Here is a 27,102-nt window from a genome sequence, read left to right as displayed (position 1 = left end):
TGAGAGGACCTTCGCCAGAAAGTAGTATTATATATGCGCTTTCGCAACGCAATCCCTATGAATTCCACCCAAGAGAAACTGATGTTCAATGATATATTTCCAGGGTAAGGATATCATACAATTTCAAGTATACAATCACGGATATATTCCCCGAGCAATCAACAACAAACAACCATCAACAATTCACACTCAACAATCAATCAATCCCCTAGAGGTTTAAGATGGCCATCTTATATATGTGTGTCCCCTTTTGGTACTCACGACCCCCTTTTGTCTCTGCCCCTCACAATGTCTCTGGGCCCCTCCTGACCAAGATGATGGTCGGCGTCGCCGCACTCGGGCGGTTGAACGAACCCCGGGTGGACGTGTTCCCACCGGGCAGGTATCGTATCAGGCACCACGGCTGCAGCCCCTCGTGGCCACGCGAAGCGGGTACGGTCAAGCAAGCCAAAAGCCCCCACGCCGCTTGCAACGCGTGTTAGGCCCCAACGTGCGACCCGTACGCGTCTTTTTAGACGGTGCCGCGAACGGTGCCAGACGCGGGGTCGATGCACGGCCCCACGTCAACTTGACGTCTCCACCGGGTAGGTACACGTCCCGGTAACTCCTCTCGCCAGACGGGCTTCGGAACGCCGCTTTTCCACGCGGCGCAAGGTCGATCCCACCTTTCGTCGGAGCGGGGCGAGGAAGAAGAATACTCGTCGCTTTTCTTCCTCGTGTCTTTTTCTCTTCCGTTTCCGGTCACTTCCGTTTCCGGACACTTTTTCAGAAGGGCTCCTGACCCTCCAACCACAACAACCCTTAATCTACTACACATGGATAAGCAAAGACCTGAATGGTAATTCACATACATTCACCTAAATATGTAACACCAGTCTGTGATTTTGTCCAGGTCTGCAGAGAGTGAGGAGGCTGCAGACTGCCGATCTGAGGGATGAGGAATGGAGCGGCAGATAGTGGAGTCATCAGCAAAGAGATAGAGAGGATTTGCCAGAGAGTTGGAGAGGTCATTGATGAAGACCAGAAATAGCACAGGGCCCAGAACACTACCTTGGGGAACTCCAGCCAGAACAGGCAGGGAAGATGAGAGAAATCTATTCAGGGCCACACGTTGCCTACGACCAGAGAGGAAATCCACAAGCCATGAGTGGAGATTTCCCTGAATACCATAGGAGGTGAGTTTGGTGAGCAGAGCTGGGTGCCAGACCGTATCGAAGGCACGTAATATGTCAAGTGAGACAGCTCTGATTTCCTGTTTGGCATTGAGGACCTCCATCCATTGTTGAGACAGCAGAAGCAACATGTCCAGAGTAGAATGACCTGGCCTGAATCCAAATTGATGATCAGAGATCAAGCCATTGGAGAAGAGGAAGGATTTGATATCTGAAGCAATGATGGATTCCATGACTTTGCTGATAATTGGGAGCAGGCTGATTGGTCTGTAGTTGCAAGGACCTGTTTTTGCACCTTTTTTGTGTAAAGCGGTAATGTTTGCTGATTTCCAAGATGCTGGCAGATGACCTTGAGCAAAAGAGAGGGTGAAAAGGACAGAGAGAGGGTGAGATAGAGCGGCAGAGCAGGATTTTAGGACCCGAGGGCTGATGCCATCTGGTCCATTTGCAGAATCAGAGTCAAGATTTGATAAAAACTTCTCCACCTTGTCAGGAGAGAAGGACACAGAGTCCAGGAGCAGTTGGGTTCGACTGGGAAAGGTGGGAACAGAGAGAGATGGGTTTGGGACACAAGATTTTGAGGCAAACACAGAGTTGAGGCATTCGGCTTTGTCACGTGCGGTGTCAACTGTGTAGCCATTTGAGGTAAGGGAGGGGATGGAGGGGGAACAAACACCAGAAACGGATTTGACCAGACGCCACCAGGATTTGGAGGAAGGAGACAGGTTTGAGAGTTCAATCTTGAGTGTGGAGAGATAGTGCTTCCTGGCACTCCTGAGGGTAGAAACACACTTGTTTCGAGCTTGGTGGAAGGAACTGAGATTGCCTTCAGTTGGATTTGCCTTCCAAGATGCAAAGGCAAGTTGTTTCAGGGCAACTGCCTCACCACAAGATTCAGTGTACCATGGATGGGAGGAAGGGTAAGACAACTGAAGACGAGATGGGATAAATCTGTGCATGAGAGAGAGCAGTTTGCTTTGGAAGAATTCCCAGGAAGAATTGATGTCAGAGGCATTAGAGATGGGAGACCAGTCCAGTTGATTGATGGCTGCTTGCAGACCATGCCAGTCGGCCTGAGTGAAATGCCAGACTCGTCGGCGCTGACGAGGCTCTCTGAGAATGGCCAGTGAGATGTCCACTTTAACAAGCACATGATCAGAAGAACCGATTGGAGCAGAAGAAGAGCAGCAGACATTTGCAGGGAAGTTAGTCATAACCAAGTCCAGAAGAGAAGATACTCCATTGACTGAGATCCGGGTCGGGAAATTGACAGATTGTGTCAGTCCCAATGAGTCGCAGAAGTCTTTTGCTGAGGTGCCATGGCTGGTGAGAGATGAACCCACACCCAGCCAGCTGGCATGATGACAGTTGAAGTCGTCATATGAGGAAGAGAGTTTGGATGAGTTGATAGAAGTTAGTCCATGTTGTCCGACAGAGAAAACTTCACTCCTCACCTTTGCCAAAATATAATCAGTTCATCTTTGCATCATAATATATACTTTTACCAAATTTGTTCAAAATCCCATCACTGGTTCACGAGTTGGCGCGGCAACATAATGTTTACTGAACATGACCTCTGACCTTTTGACCCCAAAATCTGATCATTTCATCTTTTCATCATTAAACATACCAGTTCAAAGTTTGACTTGGATATCTTCAGCCGTTAAATTATTGCGGTAACGAAATAATTGTAACTTAACATGATCTTTGACCTCTTGGCCCCAAAATATAATTGGTTGATCTTTACATCATTATACATACCTGTACCAAGTTTGAATTAGATCCCTTCAGCCATTCTCAAGTTAAAACCTATTACAGACTTTGACCTTAGACCTCTTGACCTCAAAATCAAATCGGTTCATCTTTGCATCATAATACATAGTCACGTGAAAAAGTAAGTACACCCCATGTAAAGTTTTGACTTTTTCAACATATTTCAACATACAGCTATTTGATCTTCATTTCAACAATATTGATAGATAAAGGTGATATAATATAACAAATATCATGAAATATTTACATTTTGTAGTCCCTGGTGTTGGGCTAGCAGCTAGGGTGCCAGCTTAGGATCCTAGGATCCTGGGTTTGAATCCCGGTCGATCGCTGAATTAACGCCAGGGGGGGGGGTTGACTCAACCTGTCATCCTTCCGAGGTCGGCTAATTGAGTACCAGTTCACTGGTAAATCCCTGTTTGTCGTAAAAAGGCAACAAAAAGGGTTGGTGGCAGGAAGGTAATCCGGCCGTAAAACATTGCTTCAAAAAGGGGACCAAAAAAACAACAGCAACCACGGTCCCCGAAAAAGGCCAACCCCCGCTTTGCGGGGAAAAATGGCCTCTAAAGGTGGTTTTTTTGTTTTGTTTGTTTTTACATTTTGTAGTCCATTGTATAATTTAAATAAACATAAATGCAAATTTCGTATGTGGAAAAAGTAAGTACACCCTTGGCTCTAATAGGTGGTATTGCCCCCTTTTGCAGAAACAACCTCAAGTAGGTGTTTCTTATAACTGTCTACCAGTCTCTTACATCAACTGGGAGAAATTTTTGTCCCCTCCTCCATGCAGAATTCTTTCAGCTGTGCGATGTTTGAGGGGTTTCTTGCATGCACAGCTCGTTTCAAATCCCCCCCACAACATCTCGATGGGACTTAGATCCGGCTTTGACTTGGCCATTCCAGAACCCTCAATTTATTTCTTTTCAGCCATTCCTTGGTGGATTTACTGGTATGTTTAGGGTCATTGTCATGTTGCAAGGTCCACCTTCGGTTGAGCTTCAACTTTCCGACAGATGGCTTCACATTATCCTCAAGCACTCTCTGGTACAATGAAGAATTCAAAGTGGATTCTATGATGGTGAGCTGCCCAGGCCCTGATGCAGCAAAGCTGCCCCAAACCATAATATTTCCACCACCATGCTTTACAGTTGGTATCAGGTTCTTGTGGTCAAATGCTGTCTTTGGTTTTTGCCAAACATGTCTTCTGGTACTGTGGCCAAATAGCTCTACTTTTAACTCATCTGTCCAGAGCACATTGTTCCAGAAGTGCTGGTCTTTGCCCAGGTGTTCATTGGCAAACTTTAGTCTTGCCCTGATGTTCCTTCTGGACAGCAAATGTTTCCTCCTGGCACACCTCCCATGTAGATCAAATTTGTGCAGCCTCTTTCTAATGGTAGACTCGTGCACTTCGACATCAACAGTGGCAAGAGCTACCTGTAGGTCCCGTGATGACATTCTGGGGTTCTTAGAGACTCTTTTAGCATCTTGTGGTCTTCTCTCGGGCTGAACTTGCTGGGGTGGCCTGGCCTGAACAAGTTGGCAGTTGTTTGGAATCTTCTCCACTTGTAGATGATCTTCCGGACAGTCGAATGATTGATTTCAAATTGTTTTGAGATCTTTTAAATCCCTTCCTCGACTCGTAAGCATCTATAACCTTCTTTCTGAAGGCCTCAGCAAGCTCTTTTGATCTAGGCATGGTGACACCGCACACTTCAACAACAAAGAGCAAACCAAACGAAATGTCTGAGGTTTAAATAAGACAGGTTCCTCCAAGATCCTCTCTAACGATGTTCTAATCATTTGCACTTGAGCTGGTGCACCTGATTCTAATTTTAGGTATTTGAAGTAGTGATAAATGTAGGGGTGTACTTACTTTTTCCATATGCGAAATTTGCATTTATGTTTATTTAAATTATACAATGGACTACAAAATATAAATGTTTCATGATATTTGTTATATTATATCACGTTTATCTATCAATATTGTTGAAATGAAGATCAAATAGCTGTATGTTGAAATATGTTGAAAAAGTCAAAACTTTACATGGGGTGTACTTACTTTTTCACGTGACTGTACATGTAACAACTTTGGTCAGAATCCCATCACTGGTTCACAACTTATTGTGGTAACAGGATTTTTACCTAACATGACCTCTGGCCTTTGACTTTGTGATCCCAAAATCGAATTGGTTCATATTTACCTCATTATACATACCTGCACCATGTTTGACTAAGATCCCTTCAGCCATCTCAAGTTATCATGGTAACGAAAACCTATCATGGATGGACGGATGGACAACCTGAAAACATAATGCCTCCGGCGACTTAATCGGTGGAGGCATAAAAATGAGATTTTGGAGTAATATCAAGCCACTCATAATCACTTGCTCATTGACACATCGACACGACCCTCATTGTCCATTTTCCACACCATTTAAATGTTTTGTCAACCACCCTCCATAATGGTCTGCACTTCTCGGAATGAGGTTTGTTTTACTTGTGTCCTCCTTATTTTGTTCCTTAAAAAAATATACCGTATATATATATAGTGCAAAATGGCATCATTGTGACAATGCTCTGTGTACCGCACTTTAATTTAATGTATGTTGTCTGTGTGGGTGTGTCGTCGAAGAGTGTACACTAAATAGAATGTCCACACCTCAAGAACAATGTCGATATTTAATTCAAAGGACAAACCTCACTCGAATATAATAAAGGTTAGGTTACAACACAGTTAAACAACTATGCCGGTATACTCAAACAGGACTCCAAACGACATATCGAGCAGGTCTTCTCTCGATTCGGTCTGCATCTTGTCTTTTATAGTGTTTTGTTGAGACAAATTCTTCTGGGCTTTGGGGTGTCGGCTTGAGCGATGAGGGTTCGATCAAGAGGTCAGAAACCAGATAGGCAAGTGTAAAAAGCCATCTGGTTTCTATTCCACCATCAGCCAAAACGAGAAGCATTTCAGACAAAGTATTTAGGCATTCCATTTGTCTGGAAGGTACATTTTCAGGGTTTAACATGTTGCACAGATTAATCAATGTAGCTTTTAATTATATCTAAGCAGATCACCTAATTTCTATAGTTCATGATGCAGATTACTCGAGGAGTTATCACGAAGTATATGTTTATTCACTTTATTAGCATTCCATATTTTAAAGATTATATAATACTGCTGTGCATCACAATTAGTATTACAAAACAACACCCATGTTTCTGTGCTTTCCTTCAATGAGAAGAGTACGAACAAGTTAGAACAGAATGCAAGTAATAACTCACTTACAAAGAGAGAGAGGGACATTTCATTAAACTCAGAAGTCCATGCGGACTTCTACAGGTGTTGTGCAGCAGTGGATGCGATAACCTTCCTGGAGTTGCACCAGCTGATTAGCTTAAGCACAGCATCCACAACCCTGCAAGTAATAATAAGGGTTCAAGTCAAGATCTGAAATGCTATCCTTGGTGAGGAGGAAAGTGGATAAGGTTTTTATAAGGTTAAGATTGCATGGATAGTGTCATAAGGATGCTTTCTTTGTACAGACTCGTCAGGTTTCCGCCATTTGGCAGATTAAACAAATTTCCATGTTTTTATTGCAAGTGACCTCAGCTTTGCTCCCAAACCAATAACTCTTATTTTCTCTGTCTCATTCCAGGAAATAATGACAACACTCGCTTTTCTTTGGCATCATTCAGTGTGCAAACTTGTGTCAATATTTCTTCTGTTGTAATGAAGACCCTTTCCTGCGAGCTTGTTTGCTCTTTGGTGTCAGAGATTCGGCTTGCGAAGGCACTCTTAATGTGCTCTCAATCATCACTCTTTCGCATTTTGTTGAGTCCTAAAGTTGAGGAGTTCCAGCCACCATCCAGCGGAAAGGAGCTTTCACCACCCATCTCACTCCTCGTAAGATGACAAGTTGTTCCTCTTCAGAAGATTTGTTGTGAATGTAGTTTAATATAACTAAAGGAACGATTTGTTATACAGAAGGAAGATAACCATTCAAGCACAAAAAAATTGCAACTTTGAGGATCTTCAGCTGATATATATATATATATATATTTTTTTTTTTTTTTTTTTTTTTTTTTTAACCTTGCCCTTGTAATACAATCGTCATTAATGTCTTGGCTTTTACTTAATGATCTGAAATAATTATTTGTATCTCTGACACTTGATCTATTAGTTACTAATGGAGCTTACCTACCCCCACCCCCCACCCCCATCCCCCGCCCCCACACCAATCGCTTCGCTGACAGGCCAATTAGGTGTGCGTATGCGCGTGTGCGTGTGCATGTATACGCTGTGCTTATGTATCTTTAAGTTTAGTGAGTGGGGGTGTTATCTATGCCGTGTCCTGTAACCTAGATAGGTTAATGAGACTAGCTTTGAGGGAAACGATAAGATTTTGAAACCTTAATTTTAATTTTACTTTGGGAAACTAATTTCGAAAACGAAACAAATTTTCGAAAACGGACGAACGAGTCCCTGCATTGTGTTACGTGTTCCTCCCCGACCCCCTGGTCACGATGTACCTCCGAGTGCCGAGAGGAGCCACGGCAGAAAAACATGTTATTCTGTGTCAGAAATTAATAGTGAAACCACACCAATGATTATAATCAACAAACAAATATTGTATTAAAAATCACACAAGAATAACGGTACAACAAATAGCAATCAAAAGTACACTCCATACATCTTATGATGGTACCATCAACTAGCATAGGATAACTCACGGTGTTCCCAGTGAGTGGAAAAACCTTCCCCAATGTCTCTATATTCCCGTCCTCAAGACGAAGTTGACTCGCTCCAGCGATCACTAGAACAATGTCCAATCGAGACCAGAATCCCGTGCGGATGGCAAGGGCAGTCGCACCGCCGAAGCAGCTCTCAGGCGTAGGCGGTCGAAGCGACGCAAAAAGTCACGTGGTCCAAAACCAAAGGCAAACTCACGGCGGAATGGGAAATCCCATAGGCGCCCTCCAGATACGAACGCTCCCGGTTCAGTCGGCGAACCGCCACTTAAACTTCAAACTCAGCGTTGCGCACACACATCCCCGACAGACGACAGGATGGTGAAAAAAGCTGACGCGTAGCCAAGACCTTTTACTGAACAAAGCGCGAGTGTCAAAATGGCCGACGACTCTTAGTTGAGTCGACACGACCCGGCGATGATTCTTCGGAATCGCAACGCCCAAACCAGACCACGCAGGTTTTTCAATCCCCCCAGCGATAACACCTATCGCAGGAACTCCTTTCAAGAAAACTCAAAGGTCACTCGTGACTTTCGTTCGACAACGCATGCTACGGAGCTGGAAGCTTCTTGCTTCTTGTCCGACTTCACTCGCTGCGCCTTCGCCTTCTTCCTCTTCGTCTTCCGGTTCCCGATCCGGTTTCCTGTTTCATTTAAAGTTAACTCTTTTACATTTTGATAATACTAATGGCCATTTCACTTAAACAATGAGAATAATAATACATAGAACCAGAAGTGTTTCAAGTGGATGAAAACCACAACAGCAGAAGTGACGAATCCATAACACTTCCCCCCCCCCCCCCCCCCCCCCTCAAGAAAGAAAGTTTGAACACAGCGAGAATTTTCTTTGCAGGCAAACTCTCTAAACAAACAAAAGTACACTCACAACCCAAATCATCCATTCCCGTGAGAAACAATACTCAATATTCCCCAAAAATAAAGCAACAAAACTTCGAACAACCCACAAAGATTTCCAGGTTAATTCACTCTGGACAAAGCGTCAGCAACGACATTGTCCCTGCCCTTACATGTTCAATTTCCCCGTTGAACTCTTGCAAAGCCAAACTCAATCTCATCAACCTCTGATTTTTATTTTTAGATTCGGTTGAATGAAGGTTAAGGGGTTGATCAAAAATCCAAAATCAAGCAAATCGATAGCACTTTTTCCGGGAGGCCGAGCTGAGAACCAGGTTTCATGGTGGTTGGGTGGTGAGGCCTGGAAGTATTCACTACATGGACGCCTTTAAGAACATGGAGTTCACTGTTAATCCGTGTAGGAAAGTTCACTGCATGGACGCCTTTAGGAACGTGGCATTCACCGTTAATCCGTGTAGGAAAGTTCACGACACGGACTCCTTTAGGAACGTGGTGTTCACGGTTAGTCCGTGTAGGAATCTTGGCTCGGCCGTTCCGCAGCATTCAGTGCTTCAACTCTTCCGAACTTTCATAATAATCCCGGTTGGACCGCTTGTCGCTGTAGTCTCATGAATAGCAGTCTACTTTTCGGCCACGACCCTGATAATCATTCTTTCGGGAGCTGCCGTAACTCTGGGAGCCTCCATAGTAATATCGATTGCGGCCACCACCAAAACTACCTCCACGTTGTCCTCCTCTGTATGTAGCCCCCTCGACACCTATGAAATGCATTCTCTACTGTTATGGTCCGACCCTCCAACTCCTTGCTATTCAGATCCTTTTCTGCATCTCTGGCGTCTTGTGTTTTCAAACGTGACAAAGCCAAACCCTCTTGACTTTTGTGTCTCCCTGTCTTTTATCAGCAGCACTTGCTAAAGCGGGCCATATTTGCCGAAGACAGAGGCCAGAACATCTTTCCTTGTTTTGAAGTTCAGTCCACCTACAAAGAGCTTGCCAACATTGCCTCCATCCCTGAATTGTGTCGTGTTACTTTCCATACTATGCTTTTCAACAAACATCGGGTTACCAGAAACCTGACCACCGGCAAATCATTCCCGATAACAAAAGATACTCCCTCTACAGGAAGAGTGGCTTGTAAACCTACGGTGACTGGTCCTGACACCAAATCAGACTCTAAATGGATGACATGAAGTGGAGCTTTAACACAGCCACCGACCCCCTGTACACGAACACTAACACCAGTTGCCATCGCCTCTGACAATGGCAAAATGCCTTCAAGCATCAAAGATTGATGTGCTCCTGTGTCCCTCAATACCCTAACTGGTTTCTGGTTAGTCGAGTCTCCATCCAGTGACACAAACCCCTCTGAAATAAATGGTTGGTAACCCTTTTGAGGGCGATTTCTCACATTTGCCATTGCATTCGGAGTTGTACTAGTCTGCCTCCGCTCCTGATTTTCCCTTTCCATAGCATAACATTGGGACATCACGTGTCCAGGTTTCTTGCAAAAAGCGCAAGTAAGCCCGGAGGAGAACCTCGTGGTCTGCCTCGAGCCCCCTGGAAGATAGGTCTGTCTTGGAACTGTAGTCTTCTGATTTCTAAAAGTCGTGGTATCGGAGTTGTCCTCATAGTCATCTCGAGGCCGCCCCCATGAATTTTCGTTCTCCGCACCGGATGTACCATAACTCCCCTGGCGAACTCTAGGCGAGACGTTAGGTTTGTGGAACCCCATCCTGTGTGTTAAGGCATAGTCATCTGCCATGGTTGCTGCCTCTACAACTTTGGTACTTTCCTTTCCTCCAGATGTACTTTAATGTCCTCGTGGACACACTGTTGGAATTCCTCCACCAGGATCAATTGTCGCAATAGTTCGAAGTCTTTCCCAACCCCTTTTGAATCACACCACCGATCAAACATGGTTTCTTTCATTCTGGCAAACTCCACATGGGTCTCACTCTCCCTCTTCCTGGCATCCGGAATTTTTGCCGGTAAGCTTCAGGGACCAATTCATAGGCTTTGAGAATGGTTTTCTTCACTATCTCATAATCTGCACATTGGTCAATCGGTAAAGCCGAATAAATATCGAGCTTTACCCACCAGAACACTTTGCACGAATATGGTCAAGGACTCCTCAGGCCATTTTAGCATTCGAGCCACTTTTTCAAAGTGTAAAAAAAAATTGGCTACCTCCTTTTCATTGAAGGGTACCTCCTTTTCATTGTACCATAACTCCCCTGGCGAACTCTAGGCAAGACGTTAGGTTTAGGTTTAGACCAGCCCTCACATGGTTTAGACCAGCCGTTAGGTTTAGACCAGCCCTCACATGCCTACCAACATCCCAGGTGTTCTGACTAGTTGTCGAACTAGCCGGCATGGATGGTACCTCTCCCCGTTCTCTCATTAACTCCAGCTCTTTGCATTTAATTTCCTACTGAAGCTCCATGTCACGTTCCCTTAACTCCCTTTCGGCTTTTCTCTCCTCTGCTTTTCCCTTTTCTCTTCTCTCCTCTGCTTTTCCCTTTTCTCTTCTCTCTTCTAGTTCCCTTGCAGCTCTCCTTTCCTCTGCTCTTTCCTTTTCTCTTCTCTCTTCGAGTTCTCTTTCCTGTGCTGCACTTCTTTCCTCGAGTTCTCTTTCCTGTGCTTTTACCCTTTCCTGGCTCTGCAATTGCATCTCCATTTTTCCGGAGCTCCACATTTTCTTGTTCCTCGGGTAACCAATCCAAGGCTACCTCTTTCCATGTTCCTTGTCCCACCAAAGATTCTATCACCAATGTCTGCATCTCCGCCTTCTTCATATTAACTTGGACCTCCAAGTTAAAATGTCTGGCCAGTATCAAGAGTTCCGATTTTTTTTTTTAATGCTTGGAACTGTGCTAGGAAATTTAATCCACAGTACGAGATTTATGGGATTTAATCAACAAAGCCGAGCCCCCAATTTCTCCACAGTACGAGCCCCCAATTTCAATCTGGGTCAATCCCGAACGGATGTTATTAGGGAACTTTATCCCGGACGAAGACCCAATTTCGAGCCCATGAATCAATTGGACGAGCCCCCAATTTCTGTTACGTGTTCCTCCCCAACTGCCTGGTCACGATGTACCTTCGAGCCTCGAGAGGAGCCACAGCAGAAAAATATGTAATTCTGTGTCAGAAACAATAGTGAAACCACACCAATGATTATCAACAAACAAATATTGTATTAAAAATCACACAAGAATAACGGTACAACAAATAGCAATCAAAAGTACACTCCATACATCTTATGATGGTACCATCAACTAGCATAGGATAACTCACGGTGTTCCCAGTGAGTGGAAAAACCTTCCGCAATGTCTCTATATTCCCGTCCTCAAAACGAAGTTGACTCGCTCCAGCGATCACTAGAACAATGTCCATTCGAGACCAGAATCCCGTGCGGATGGCAAGGGCAGTCGCACCGCCGAAGCAGCTCTCAGGCGAAGGCGGTCGAAGCGACGCAAAAAGTCACGTGGTCCAAAACCAAAGGCAAAGTCTCGGCGGAATGGGAAATCCCAAAGGTGCCCTCCAGATATGAACGTTCCCGGTTCAGTCGGCGAACCGCCACTTAAACTTCAAACTCAGCGTTGCGCACACACATCCCCGACAGACGACAGGATGGTGAAAAAAGCTGACGCGTAACCAAGACCTTTTACTGAACAAAGCGCGAGTGTCAAAATGGCCGACGGCTCTTACTTGAGTTGACACGACCCGGCGATGATTCTTCGGAATCGCAACGCCCAAACCTGACCACGCAGGTTTTTAAATCCCCCAGCGATAACGCCTATCGCAGGAACTCATTTCAAGAAAACTCAAAGGTCACTTGCGACTTTCGTTCGACAACGCTCGCTACAGAGCTGGAAGCTACTCGCTTCTTGTCCGACTTCACTTGCCACGCCTTCGCCACCTTCTTCCTCTTCGTCTTCCGGTTCCCGATCTGGTTTCCTGTTTCATTTAAAGTTAACCCTTTTACATTTTGATAATACTAATGGCCATTTCACTTAAACAATGAGAATAATAATACATAGAACCAGAAGTGTTTCAAGTGGATGAAAACCACAACAGCGGAAGTGACGAATCCGTAACAATTGCTACTGCACACACTTGCAAAATACTACAATTTATTTTGTGACAGGAAAATATCTAAGTTATTTTCTGAGTTGGCAGACAAACCCAGCTTGACTCGGACTCGGTTCGGAATTGCAACTACAGCCCTATTGTACGATTATTGTATGAACAATAATACACCTTTAAACACCAAGTTAAAGTTCTGCAAACATCCCAGTCAGGTCTTTCCTTTGTGCGTCCAAGATTGGCTGTGAAATTTTGCTCGGTTACGTGGCTTGTGAAACCACTGAAATGCTGAAGACAGCAGGTTCGTTAAAGTTGTGGCAAAAAGGTGAAGTATAATGTTGTAGTAAGGGTGGTGCAATAGATTGTTGTATTATTATCGGTAATAAAATTTAAATGATCGCATTGCTCATTGACAACGTACACAACTGAAAAAGGTGCTACTGAGCTCAACAAGTCCACTCTGTGGCAAATCCATTGTGAAATCCAGAATATTGGTCGTTGATGTTGCATATCTCATTCTTGATTGATACACGTAAAGGTAACAAGGCACTATGGTACAATTCTAAACTTTAAAAGAGCAATTATTTTAGTTTATGCAACAAAGAAAAACAATACATGATAACGGTGTTTATTTATAATTGAGTGAAACAAAAGTTTAAACAACATGATCAGAGGTTGTGTGACGTTGGTACAAGTTTGAAGTAGCAATAAATATTTTTGGTGGATCGTGTCCTGTGGATCTCCCATAAGCATTTCTCAACCCAGTGTCAAATGAAATGAGGGTTGGACTGGCTCTGAAACCCTCCTCTTGAGACGTTGTGTTCTTGTGCCATCCTCAGGAGCAGTACAACGAGAGCCAGAGCCGAGCCATCGTGTCTGCCGTTACCATGATCATTCCACAGCCTCGTGTACCCAAAGTCTTTCTGTTACAAGGTCCGCCGGGTACTGGGAAGTCGAGAACGATCGTGGGCCTTGTACGAACACTTCTGACTGACGTAAGGATCATTGCTATTTTGCTCCAGTGTTTGTAGTATTGTAAAGTTCTGCAGTCCAGGGTAGTTCAAGGTCACCATGGGCTTTTTATTCGATAAAATTTGAAAGCGAAGTGAAGGGAAATAGTTAGTGAAACACGGAATTTATGTATTTATAATTTTGCCCATTTCTAAGTGCAGGTCCTTGTGTGGCCCGAGGCTGGATGAAGACATTACTCTTTGACAAATGAGCAATAAGACAGAGCTGCAAGATAGTCAAGGTTACGTAACACAATATAGGAACACATGCACTGTTTGACATTGCTGACCAAGATATCTTGGCACTTTTGCTCCAAGATTGGGTATATGGGTATCCTCTGAGTGCCATAACATTGTGTTATTCCACATTGTAAAAAATTACAGAAATAAGTGAATAAAAAATTTTATGCTAAATTAAATAGGCAATGTAGGGATGACAAAATAGTCTAAAAAAGGTCCTAAACAAAGTAGGGATGATGTTGGTTTGGAGAGTAGCTGACAGTATTGCCATCACATAACAATCCCTGCATCACTGCCTCCGGACGATTGTCTAGGGTAGGCCGAGCTAAAAGTATTGTTACGCAACTGTGATTAACACCACAGTTACGGATGGCCGATTTGCGAGACTTTAACTCCGGAGGCGAACACTCAATGGCGGACTCAAGTTCAACACAAACGCGCGGAATGGCGGGACACAGCGAAGGCTCCGCAACCTTACCTATTAAAATCAAACACCCAGGAAAACTGCGTTCAGATATATATACAGAAAATAATATAAGGATTTATTATCGAATAGTAATACAGTGAAAAAGCCGCGCCGGTAAATCTAATAACTCTAAATCGGGACGTCCCCACACGACTGACAGCAAACACGATACGAGGGAGATTATGAATACAAAAATAACACGTCACGTCGTTCAAATGTACGCGGATGCGGCTTATCTGTCTTTCGTCGTCTGGCGTGGCGGCCGTCCAACACCGCTCCTTTTGGCCCGATCGCACACCACCAGGTCCTTCGCTCCAAGCTCCACGAGGCCCCGCTCCAAGCACCACGCGTCCGACGCGTGGCCAGCAGCTTCACACGAGGACGATCTCCACAAGGCCCGTGCACCAATGGTTCAACGGAGGGCTCGACTTGCTGCGAACTGCCGCGTGCTCTGTGGGCTTGGTGTGCTCGGTGTGTGAACGAACTCTCCACCAACTGCCTTCGGGGAGCTTTTCCACCAACTGCCTTCGGGGAGCTTTTCCACCAACTGTGTCTCTGCGTCGACTGTGTGCTCCAACCAACTCCTACGAACTCTCTGGTGTCTGCCTGCGTCTGCCACGAACTCAACTGCCTGAAATGGCGTCCGACCGTCGCATATATTGGTGGCCGATGACGTCACATTGGCGCACTCCTCAGCCAATCACAGCCTCCCAACTCGCCCAGGTCACGCCCTCTGCGGCATGCGACTCCTGACATCTCCCGTCCGCGACCCCCCCGCGGTCGTTTTGTAACACGTAACACGCGAGGTTGGTGGGCCTTTGAGGTGCGAACGGCGGCGGCCAACCGTGGCGGTGTTTTTGGCCTGGTTTCCTGTCTATTTATTACGAAGTCAATGTCAGGGAAAGGGAATTATTTAATGTTGCGCTGAGGACCTAACTAATGTTTATGTGGTTTGCAGTGCCATAATGGACAAAGGTTTGACTACCAGGTGAGACTCACAGGGGCGTTACCTTTAATCCCTCACTATTTAACACTCGGACCTCCAGGTAGATCCACAATCATACATCTTACCCCGACAAACGCCTAAACATCAAGAACTTATTACATGTAGAGTCCCTGTCACGACAGCCGAATACCTACCTATTCAGATCTACCTAGCTCTAGATATTGCTCTACCAAATTCATAACACAGCCCCCCCCCCGGAACCGTAGCTCCTGCAAGGTTCACCGCAGGCGCTACCATTCCAGCCTTAACACTTACTGTCACACACTTAATTAACCTATGAAATAAATCAGGAAGGGCTGTGGGAAGTGAGTCGGACTACCTACCTACACTTCCTTAACATGCTGAACCCCTTAACCATCATGCAAGTATGTACATTTTCTTCGTTGTTCCTGTGGAGGGAGGAAACAACAACACACAACACTAACTTAACCACAAAACTTAACCATCTTTCCAAACTCAAAACTCTAACCTTTGTACATACCCCGGTCTACAGACCGCGTCCCCCGGTGGATGCCACAAGGCACAACCTTACCTGCGGGGCCATCCCCAATGCATCCCCCTAAATTTTCCACGGCCCTGTCCAGATGTTACAGGTGAGTGACACGGCTCGGTGGATTTCGCCCACATTCATGCAACACAGACCCCTTAACCACTCATTCTCATTCCATAGGTCATCAAGGCATTTCAAAAATCAACAAAGCACTTATTTCAATACACCCCCTGCAGGACCATGGCATTGATGTCATTCACGTGGGTGTGCATTCCTCAACTAGGCAGCGGGGAGGTACCGCACAAAAAGATGGTGGGGGCGCATCAGGCTGTGGTGCCCGCAGTCCCAAAAACAAGTCAACCGACTTACAAGTTCATTGCCCCCCCCCCCCCCTTTACCTCTTGGCCCCGTGACAGCCCAACAGCCCCTTTCCGCCGTTACCTCGCCGGTGAGGGTCTCCACACACACCAGGCTCCTTTGCCTCCTGCTTTCGCGCAGCAACACGGGTCACCGGGGGACTTCCTCCCCCCCGCGGCGCCCAACCAGACCCTCCACCGACGAGCTCCAATTTCCAGTTACCACCGGCTGCCAGGGGTAATTGCCGCAGAGGGGGGCCCGCAGGCATCGCTCCTCAGAGCTTGCTCTGTACCTGCGGACACACACACCTTCCCCACCCACAAGACCCCAAAACACACTTCCTCCCCCGCTGCCATTCAATTCTCCACACAACTCAGCACAATTCAGTACAATTCATAGATGGTGTAAAAGGTGTTACAAGGCTTGCCATGGCCTGCCAATGTGAAATCCCATTCACAGTTCGAATCATTGAATCCTTACACATTTCCATTAGCACATTTCCAAAAAGCACAATTATCGCCCCTCATTATCTCCAATAATCATCACTCACTCTCCAGGTTCCACTCTCACGACCACATCAAAACACCTAACCACTACACAAAAACATACGCCACCCACAAGACACTGTGGCTCCCATTCCATCCCCTCACCGGCCATGTCATCACTCTCACCCGCCTCCCAACTCCAATTTACATGTCCCCAATTTCCAAAGCAAGTCCTGAAGCCTGGGACAGTACTCCTCTAAACACTCACCTCAAGTGCAGGTAGTTGCAGGTTGGTCAGGTCCAAGAGCGTCATCCACCCTACAATTCCCAAAATTTCACATTGGGCCTACCAAATACTTCCAAATTTCTCTTTTGTCCCCACTACACTGGCAGGTATGTGGATCCGCATCCAACGGTGATCATCACTACACAACTACCTGTGGCCACGACAGCTCTGCACCTCTACCGTGCAAGGGTCACCGGGACAAGGTGAGCAGTCAAAACGCCAACATGGCCCATGAGTGTCCATAAGGGTGCGACCCACCATCCATCCTTCGGCCCCCCCTGCGAGGAACACAGCTGCAGCAGCCCCAGCTGGCCAATGTGGTGAGCACTTGCTGCCAAAACACACACTACCGCACACACAACCTCGGCCCTGGGGGGCACGGTCGCAGTGCGTGGCATCCCTACAGCCACGTCCCCTGCACCTCCCCATCATCCCCCAGTCCGACTACAGAACTGCAGCCCCCCAGTGCTCACCCACACTTGACCACACCAAGGTCCAGTCAACAGCCATGCTCCACCAGGAGACCCACCCAGAAGACATGTTCCACACACCTCGGACACGCACAGCACCACGTTGACCCTCAGGCTACACAACTACATCCCCATCATCCCGCGTCCCAAATATCAGCACAGTTGCCCCCGCAACCAGTTGAAAGCTGTGTCTTGCTACCCTATTAATTTTATCACAGCCTCCAACACTTTGGTCTACACACCTGGATAAATAATGGCGTCACTGTACAGTGTCCACCATGGCATTTCAAAATCCACCCTTAAATTTCCATCTAACCCACAGATTACCCATGCTAAACATTTATCACATTTCACTAACCTCACCAAAGAAGGATGCTTTGCCATACACATGCCAGCCGAGCATGGCCCATATGCTCGGCTCGTTACACATCTCCCGATTCACATCCCCATGGCTCTCTTCCCAACCCGAGAGTCCATAAATCATAACGGAGCATCTGTGGAAGGTCACTCACACCATCACGTTCCACAGATGCCCCAATGGTTGTCCGGCAGGCTATCTCCATCCCTGTCCATTCGGTTTGACCCGCGTCCATCGACCAACACGGCATGGCAGGTCATCACATGCCAGTTGTCCCAGAGTCTCAGGGAGAGGGTGTCAGGTCGCATGCCCGGGTGATCACTACATCAGGCCCAAGCTGGCCATCTGCGGTGCCACCACCAAAGCGCGACCCACAACACCTCCCCCTAGTGGTCCTCAATAAATGCCAACCCAGGCTTGAGAAACCACCTCGGACCCCTCTGGAGGTCTTAACCCCCACCAGGGTCCGGTGACCCTGCCGGCCCGAGCCACCAGCTCGGACGGCGCCCCGACGGACAAGGGACGCCACACTCCACCAGACCCCCCGTGGGACCCAGGTCGTACCTCGACACCCAAGGCTGGACCCCACGTCCAAATCTCGCCATCACAGCCCCCCAGCTGGCTGGCATACCCAAATTTTGAAAGGGGCAACTTTTGCCCGAGGCCATCACCCATGACCTCTCCATGTCCAAATCCCGCAGCCCGTGGACCAATCCCCACCATGGCTGCTCCAAATCAATTTCCCATTGTAATTTTATTTTAAATTTTCTTTTACAAATTTTCATTCCCACTGCCAAACCGCAGCTGCAGGGAACAACCTCTACCACCGGTTGTTCTGCCCCTCCCTGCAGTTGATCCAAATTCCCTACAGGGACCAAATCTCCAGAAGCTCTATCTCCCGATCCTCCAAGATCCAAATCCAGCCCGGAGCCAACACACTCCCCCAACTGGTTGTCCAATTTTGGAGCCTCTGTTTCCAAATAGCAGTGTACAGTGAGCGTCCCCTCGGTCATTCCAACCACCTCCTCGGACCAACTCACCTCATCACCCAGGCTCCTTTGGGCCTGAACAAGCTCTACCTCCATGGGACTGTCACAGGTCTCCAGCCGCTGGATCAAATCATCCTCATCACAAATCATTCCTGGCCCCGCCAGGCTTTGATCAATATCCCCAATAAATACCTGGTCCGGCTCCATTGCACGGACCCCCAAAAACTCTACCCCCTCTTGCTCCGCACCACCGCCCTGGTGCTGCACAATTCCAAATTCATCCCCTGGTTGGGGTGTTGTGACATCCACACGGTCCCGATAAACAACCAGGTCCCCATTTGCTTTATCAATTCGAGCATTTGTGGCACCAATCTGACCCTCCAACTTTTCCCCCATTTGGACAGCCTGCGTCACGCCCTCCTCTATTTTTGACATTAATTCTTCCCGTTTCAATTCAATTTCCACCCCTATGGCTTTTTCCATCTCCCCCATTTGAGTTTCTACTTTACCCTCAAATTTCCCCAGTCTGTCCGTAATTTGGTTTTGCACTCTCCCTTCTATGCCATCAATTCGTTCCCCCAGCTGCTGTGCCATTTCCCCAATTTTTCCTTCCAATTGTTCATTCCTTTCCTTTATTTCATTCCCTTGTTCATTCATTTGTTCATTCATCACCTCCATTTTTCCCTCCAATCCATCGATTTTGCTGTCCATCCCTTCGATTTGTTCTTTCAATCCCTCCTTTAATCCTTCAATTTTATCACTCTGGGCATTCAGTTCCCCTTTTAACCCATCAATTTTATTTCCCATTCCTTCAATGTGTCCCTCCAATCGATCACTCATTCCCTTCATTCCTTCCCTCCATTCCTTCCCCTGCGACTCCATTTTATTTTCCAACCCACTTTTCATTTCTCCCATATCCTTACTCATTCCCTTCATTCCTTCCCTCCATTCCTTCCCCTGCGACTTCATTTGTTCATTCAATTCCCAACTGGCTCGCTCACCGTTCTTTTCCATCCCTTCAATTTTTCGAAGCAATTGACCCAACATCTGGTCGGTTGTCGGGGCCGTTCCTACTGCTCCCGATTCCCCGGTGGGGGAGGGGGATAAGTTGGTGCTCGGGACGGGGGAGGTTCCAAGGCTCACCTCGACATCTAATTCCCCTATTTCCGGCTCACTCCCAACGCTGACGGAGGCCTCGCTGCGTACTTCCATCTCGTCGACCTCCGACATCCGCTTTTCGGAAGGTCGTTCCCCGCGCGCGTATTTATTTTAATAATTCCTGAAACAATTTAAATTTGACGAAGACGCGATATCGCGCTCCGTTTGCCCAATTGATTAATCAAATTTCTCCGCCTCAACTATAAAAATTTTGCGTTCGAACGTCGGGCGCAATGTACGCCCGACCGTGTCGATTTCTCCCCGCGGACAAAAAAATTTGTCCGACCGTGTCGATGTCTCGCCGCGGACAAAAAAAATTTGTCCGACGGGTTCAAATCCCACTCCTGACACCACTTGTTACGCAACTGTGATTAACACCACAGTTACGGATGGCCGATTTGCGAGACTTTAACTCCCGAGGCGAACACTCAATGGCGGACTCAAGTTCAACACAAACGCGCGGAATGGCGGGACACAGCGAAGGCTCCGCAACCTTACCTATTAAAATCAAACACCCAGGAAAACTGCGTTCAGATATATATACAGAAAATAATATAAGGATTTATTATCGAATAGTAATACAGTGAAAAAGCCGTGCCGGTAAATCTAATAACTCTAAATCGGGACGTCCCCACACGACTGACAGCAAACACGATACGAGGGAGATTATGAATACAAAAATAACACGTCACGTCGTTCAAATGTACGCGGATGCGGCTTATCTGTCTTTCGTCGTCTGGCGTGGCGGCCGTCCAACACCGCTCCTTTTGGCCCGATCGCACACCACCAGGTCCTTCGCTCCAAGCTCCACGAGGCCCCGCTCCAAGCACCACGCGTCCGACGCGTGGCCAGCAGCTTCACACGAGGACGATCTCCACAAGGCCCGTGCACCAATGGTTCAACGGAGGGCTCGACTTGCAACGAACTGCTGCGAACTGCCGCGTGCTCTGTGGGCTTGGTGTGCTCGGTGTGTGAACGAACTCTCCACCAACTGCCTTCGGGGAGCTTTTCCACCAACTGCCTTCGGGGAGCTTTTCCACCAACTGTGTCTCTGCGTCGACTGTGTGCTCCAACCAACTCCTACGAACTCTCTGGTGTCTGCCTGCGTCTGCCACGAACTCAACTGCCTGAAATGGCGTCCGACCGTCGCATATATTGGTGGCCGATGACGTCACATTGGCGCACTCCTCAGCCAATCACAGCCTCCCAACTCGCCCAGGTCACGCCCTCTGCGGCATGCGACTCCTGACATCTCCCGTCCGCAACCCCCCCCCGCGGTCGTTTTGTAACACGTAACACGCGAGGTTGGTGGGCCTTTGAGGTGCGAACGGCGGCGGCCAACCGTGGCGGTGTTTTTGGCCTGGTTTCCTGTCTATTTATTACGAAGTCAATGTCAGGGAAAGGGAATTATTTAATGTTGCGCTAAGGACCTAACTAATGTTTATGTGGTTTGCAGTGCCATAATGGACAAAGGTTTGACTACCAGGTGAGACTCACAGGGGCGTTACCTTTAATCCCTCACTATTTAACACTCGGACCTCCAGGTAGATCCACAATCATACATCTTACCCCGACAAACGCCTAAACATCAAGAACTTATTACATGTAGAGTCCCTGTCACGACAGCCGAATACCTACCTATTCAGATCTACCTAGCTCTAGATATTGCTCTTCCAAATTCATAACAGTATTATAAGCTCTTATTTCATTTCTGCATAAGTATAAGAAGCTCCTGTCTAATTTTCGGGACTTCTTGCAGCTTCAGTTGTCTTTCCTACTTTTCTTTTTTATCAACTTAGAGTAACCGATCATAAATGCAGATAATTATAGAATGCTGTTATTAGAGATGTTATAACATTATAACTGATATTATAACATTGTACTCGGCTGCTAATTTGTAAAGTCTCATTGTGTGGCTGCAGTACAAGAGTAATCAAGTACTGTTGAAACCAGTGCAGTGTTTGTAGAAGCTTGAAGCAATAACTGATGAAGTGTAAATGAGGCAGTGATGTTGGGATTGTTATGTGATGGCAATACTGTTAGCGCCTACATTGCCTTTTTAATTTAGCATAAATTTTTTAATTCACTTGTTTGAAAGTGAAGTGAAGTGAAGTGAAGTAGTTGGTGAAACACAATTTTTTTATTTGTAAAAAAAAAAAAGCATTATCCCATCAGTTTGCTGGCACCTTAATTGAAGCATATGCATATTTTTGGCAAGTACGCAGTCATTTCAGGAGATCTGCTTTCGTTTCATCACTGAAACGTGATGCCACTCAGATGCTCTTTGAGTGGTCCGAAAAGGTGCAAAACAAATCTGGCTTATTGGGGAATGGTTGTCGTCCCATCTAAGCTGCCTTCTGATCAAACAACGATTATTCTAAAAGCCACTGGGTGCTTGCTTTATTTATCTCAAGGTATGAATGAATGATTTCTGCATTTTTGATTATTCATGGTCTTGCCGCAACATGGTGTGTGTTGATCGGGCAATTGTCCATAATGAACTGTTCCACTTGGGTAATGATTGTGGGAATCGCTGCACTCGGTGGCACTTGAGTATGATCATCAAAAAAAATCATCGATTCGTAACCCTTTTACAGCTTTTTGGAATACTCGTACATATTCCTTCATTCGTACATATTCCCTTTCTCCGAGCTATTCTGAAATCTCTGACACACCTTCAACAGCTCTCCCTACCTCTTCCACCTCTTCCACATCTTACCCTACCCCTCCTCCCCCCTGTTCTGTATCCGATGCTCCCCCTTCCTCTTCATTAACGGTATGGACCTCAAACATCCGGGGCCTTCGTTCAAACTTAACTGATCTCTCCATACAGGTTCCTTCTGTCAAACCAGACGTGATCTGCTTAACAGAAACTTTCCTCCTTCATGATGTCTCTGATTCCTTAGTATCTCTCCCGGGTTACTCCCTCTTCCGGTATTATAGACCTGAGCCTCGTCCTGGAGGTGGGGTTGCTATCTTTATCAAAAACTCTCTTCCTCACTCGCCCTGCACTGCACTCTCTCCACCTCACCCCCAGGAATACCTCTGGCTACGGCTTCCCCTTCGCTCCCACCTCTTGTTCATATGTGTGTTGTACCGTCCACCAAACAGTGATGACTCCATCTACATCTCGCTGTCTGATAATATGGACCAACTTCTATCTACTCATCCCAACTCTCTCTTCCTCATATGTGGTGATTTCAATTGTCACCATGCCAGTTGGCTGGGTGTGGGTACCTCTCACCAGCCATGGCTCCTCAGCAAAGGACTTCTGCGACTCACTGGGACTGACACAATCTGTCAATTTCCCGACCCGGATCTCAGTCAACGGAGCATCTTCTCTTCTGGACTTGGTTATGACTAACTTCCCTGAAAATGTCTGCTGCTCTTCTTCTCCTCCAATCGGATCATCTGATCATGTGCTTGTTAAAGTGGACATCTCTCTGACCATTCTCAGGGAGCCTGCTCAGCGTCGGCGAGTCTAGCATTTCACTCAGGCCAACTGGCACGGTCTTCAAGCAGCCATCAATCATCTGGACTGGTCTCACATCTCTACCACCTCTGATATCAACTCATCCTGGGAATTCTTCCAAAGTAAATTGCTCTCTCTCATGCACAGATTTATCCCATCTCGTCTTCAGTTGTCATACCCTTCCTCCCGTCCATGGTACACGGAATCTTGTGGTGAGGCTGTTGCCCAGAAACAACTTGCCTTCGTCTCCTGGAAAGCAAATCCAACGGAAGGAAATCTCATTTCCTTTCACAAAGCCCGAAACAAGTGTGTGTCCACCCTCAGGAGAGCCAGGAAACAAAATCTCTCCATTCTCAAGACCGAACTCTCTTATCTGTCTCCCTCTTCCAAATCCTGGTGGCGTCTGGTCAAATTTGTTTCTGGTGTTTGTGCCCACTCCATCAAACGGCTACACAGCTGACTCCGCACGTGAAAAAGCTGAATGCCTCAACTCTGTGTTTGCCTCTAAATATTGTGTCCCAAACCCATCCCTCTCTGTACCCACCATACCCAGTCGTACCCAGCTGCTCCTGGACTCCGTGTCCTTTCCTCCTGACAAGGTGGAAAAGTTTCTGTCAACCCTCGACTCTGATTCTGCAACTGGACCTGATGGCATCAGCCCATGGGTCCTAAAATCCTGTTCTTCCGCTCTTTCACTCCCTCTCTCTGTTCTCTTCACCCTCTCTTTTGCTCAAGGTCAACTGCCATCTGCTTGGAAATCAGCCAACATCACCGCTTTGCACAAAAAAAGTGCAAAAACAGATCCGAGCAACTACAGACCAATCAGCCTTCTCCCAATTATCAGCAAAGTCATGGAATCCATCATTGCTTCGGATATGAAATCTTTCCTCTTCAATGGCTTGATCTCTGATCATCAATTTGGTTTGAGACCAGGTCACTCTACTCTGGACATGCTGCTTCTGCTGTCTCAACAATGGATGGAGGTCCTCAATGCCAAACAGGAAATTAGAGCTGTCTCCCTCGACATATCACGTGCCTTCGATACGGTCTGGCAGCCCGCTCTGCTCACCAAACTCTCCTCCTTTGGTATCCATGGAAATCTCCACGCATGGCTGGCGGGCTTCCTCTCTAGTCGTAGTCATCGTGTGGCCCTGAATGGGTTTCTCTCATCTCCTCTTCCTGTTCAGGCTGGAGTTCCCCAAGGCAGTGTTCTGGGCCCTGTGCTTTTTCTGGTCTTCATCAATGATCTCTCTGACTCTCTTGAAAATCCTCTCTATCTCTTTGCTGATGACTCCACTCTCTGCCGCTCCATTCCTCATCACTCAGATCGGCAGTCTGCAGCCTCCTCACTCTCTGCAGACCTGGACAAAATCACAAACTGGGCAAACAAGTGGAACGTGTCTTTCAATCCTGACAAATCTCACACTCTTACGATGTCTCTCCGAAAAGACCGAATGGACAACCCTCCCATCTACTTTCTGAATAATCCTCTCCAAGAAGTTCTGTCACTCAAACTTTTGGGTCTCACTATCTGCCATGATCTTTCCTGGGAAAACCACATTTCAAAGCTGGCCTCCAAAGCCAGTTGCCGCCTGGGCATCCTCCGTCGTGCGAAGTCCTTCCTTGGCACACCTGAGCTCCTCACCACATACAAGGCTTTCATCCGCAGCTCAATGGAGTACTGCTCTCCCCTCTGGGCTGGTGCTCCTGCCTCACACCTAGCTCGTCTTCACGCTGTTGAAACCAAAGCGTTCAGAATCATTGGAATCTCCCGCGATGACGCTATCTTCGAGGGCCTTTCACTTAATCACCGCAGGCAGGTTGGTGGTCTTTCCGTCTTCTACCGACTCCTCTCCGGCCTTGCTCCCCCAGCTCTCTCTGGGCTCTGTCCCCCAAATATTCCTGCAGGTCGCACAACATCTGCCTGCAACCCTCATGGTTAAACTGCCAAAATCAAGACTCTCTGCTCACCTTCACTCCTTCATTCCTATTTTCTCCCGCCTCTGGAACAAACTCCCTCACTCTCTTCAATCCCACTCCTCCCTCCAGGTCTTTAAAACGGCTGTTCACCACCATCTCTTATCTTCCCCAATCCAAAACCTTGATCTTTTCTACCCCCTGCTAATTTCACCCCAAATCCACTTTTTTGAGGTGACGTTTGACTTCTTTCCTGGAAGTCCTTGGTGTCCTTGCGTTTTATACCTATCCTGCCTCCCCCCAGGCCCTCTCCCTCCAAAAACATCTCCCGATGTCCCTGTTCTCAAATGTTGTGTTTGTGTGCTTCCTCCCCTTCTCTCCCCATCTTGTCGACCGCTCCCCTTTTTATATACTTTGTTTGCTTGTTTGTTTGATTTGTTTGTTTGATAAATGTTAGCTCTTTCACGTATGTATACAAACTCACGTACCTCGACTGTATACAAAAAAAAAAAAAAGAGAAATGTATCAATGTACACCAAATCTGTCAGTTTTAGATGGTTTGACGTTATTATTCATGAAATTCATTGAACAATGCTGTTTCAACAGCACATGACCTGTAGCTCACAACCTTCTCGGAAATACCCAGCATGATTTGCATAGCAATGACGTTGCTTCCAATAGGAGTTTCAGGATCCTTATTTACTACTACACGTCCACAAACTTTTGGTGATATGTCATTCTTTTATGATTATCTTGAATAAAAAGTACTGAGTAACCACTAACCCGCTCTCTTACATTAGTGTTGTCTTATTCACGGGCCTGTTAACACCACCCCTGAACGGATAGACCGAAACGGGCTTGATCTCAGAGGTTCTGTTAAATTATTGGCAGTATATGCTCGTGTGCATGGGCTAAGGAGAATCACGAGGACCTTATAGCTTTTATCACGGGTTGGAACCCAGTTGGAACCCATAATTACGGAACCCAGTCTCCGACAAGAGTTAATTGAAGATCAAAGTGGTTCCACTATAATTCAAATCAAATTACGGAACCCGACGTCGGCCTATGGTTCCCCTTTGAGGGGGGGATTAGTCCCCTCGATTATTGCTGACTGACGTGGTCCCTGAGCTGCACCACGGCCTCCGGAAAGGCCGGTGCACAGCCCCGTTCGCGACCGCGGATAAGATGTTACTGGATTGCCGAGCAGATGGCAGCCGTGGCCCGAACCGTTAACAATGACTAGACCCGATCCTGAAACGTTGGCCAAATCGTGCCACAGGTGCCCAATGGAGAAATCACAAAGACGACACGGATGTGAAGAAGAGGAAGACGAAGGCAAAAAGGTTTGAAATACGAATATGATTTATTACTATTTACAGGACCAAAATAACCAAGGAAGAGGAAAGATAATAAAATAAAGACAGAAGGAATCAAGGAGACACAGTGCAACGCTAGCTTACCTACAGTCTTAATTATAACCCAGGGATAAGACAAACAAAACAAACTCACGTACACAAGAAGGATGGAATGGCAGGAATGAATGCTGGAGGGAGGAATGGGAAGGTTCAGCTGGGGCAGATGGTTCGGGCTTGATCCCGCACGGGACGTCGGGCTGGACCTCGACGGCCACCGATGCCACCGCAATCTGGTTCCCGCGGGGTAACGGGTCGAAGCTGCCTGGTGGAGTCAACGCTGCTTGTCGAGCCAAAGCTGCTGGTGGAGCCAAAACTGGTGGAGCCA

The 27,102-nt window shown here is 46.8% G+C and overlaps 1 protein-coding gene across 1 annotated transcript in view; it reads left to right on the top strand.

The window, feature by feature from the left end:
* LOC137422956 (uncharacterized) overlaps positions 1-27,102 on the top strand; it is a 243,066-nt gene that overhangs the window by 200,867 nt on the left and 15,097 nt on the right. Inside the window, exons 13-14 of the mRNA XM_078773645.1 lie at positions 6,602-6,849; positions 13,498-13,653. Coding sequence (XP_078629771.1) covers positions 6,602-6,849; positions 13,498-13,653 — 404 coding nt within the window. The remainder of the gene's footprint in view (positions 1-6,601; positions 6,850-13,497; positions 13,654-27,102) is intronic.

Source organism: Myxine glutinosa, chromosome 3 (genome assembly GCF_964187855.1).
Source record: "Myxine glutinosa chromosome 3, kmMyxGlut1.1, whole genome shotgun sequence".
Taxonomy (NCBI): Eukaryota; Metazoa; Chordata; class Myxini; order Myxiniformes; family Myxinidae; genus Myxine; species Myxine glutinosa.
This window is presented reverse-complemented; position numbering and strand designations above follow the sequence as displayed.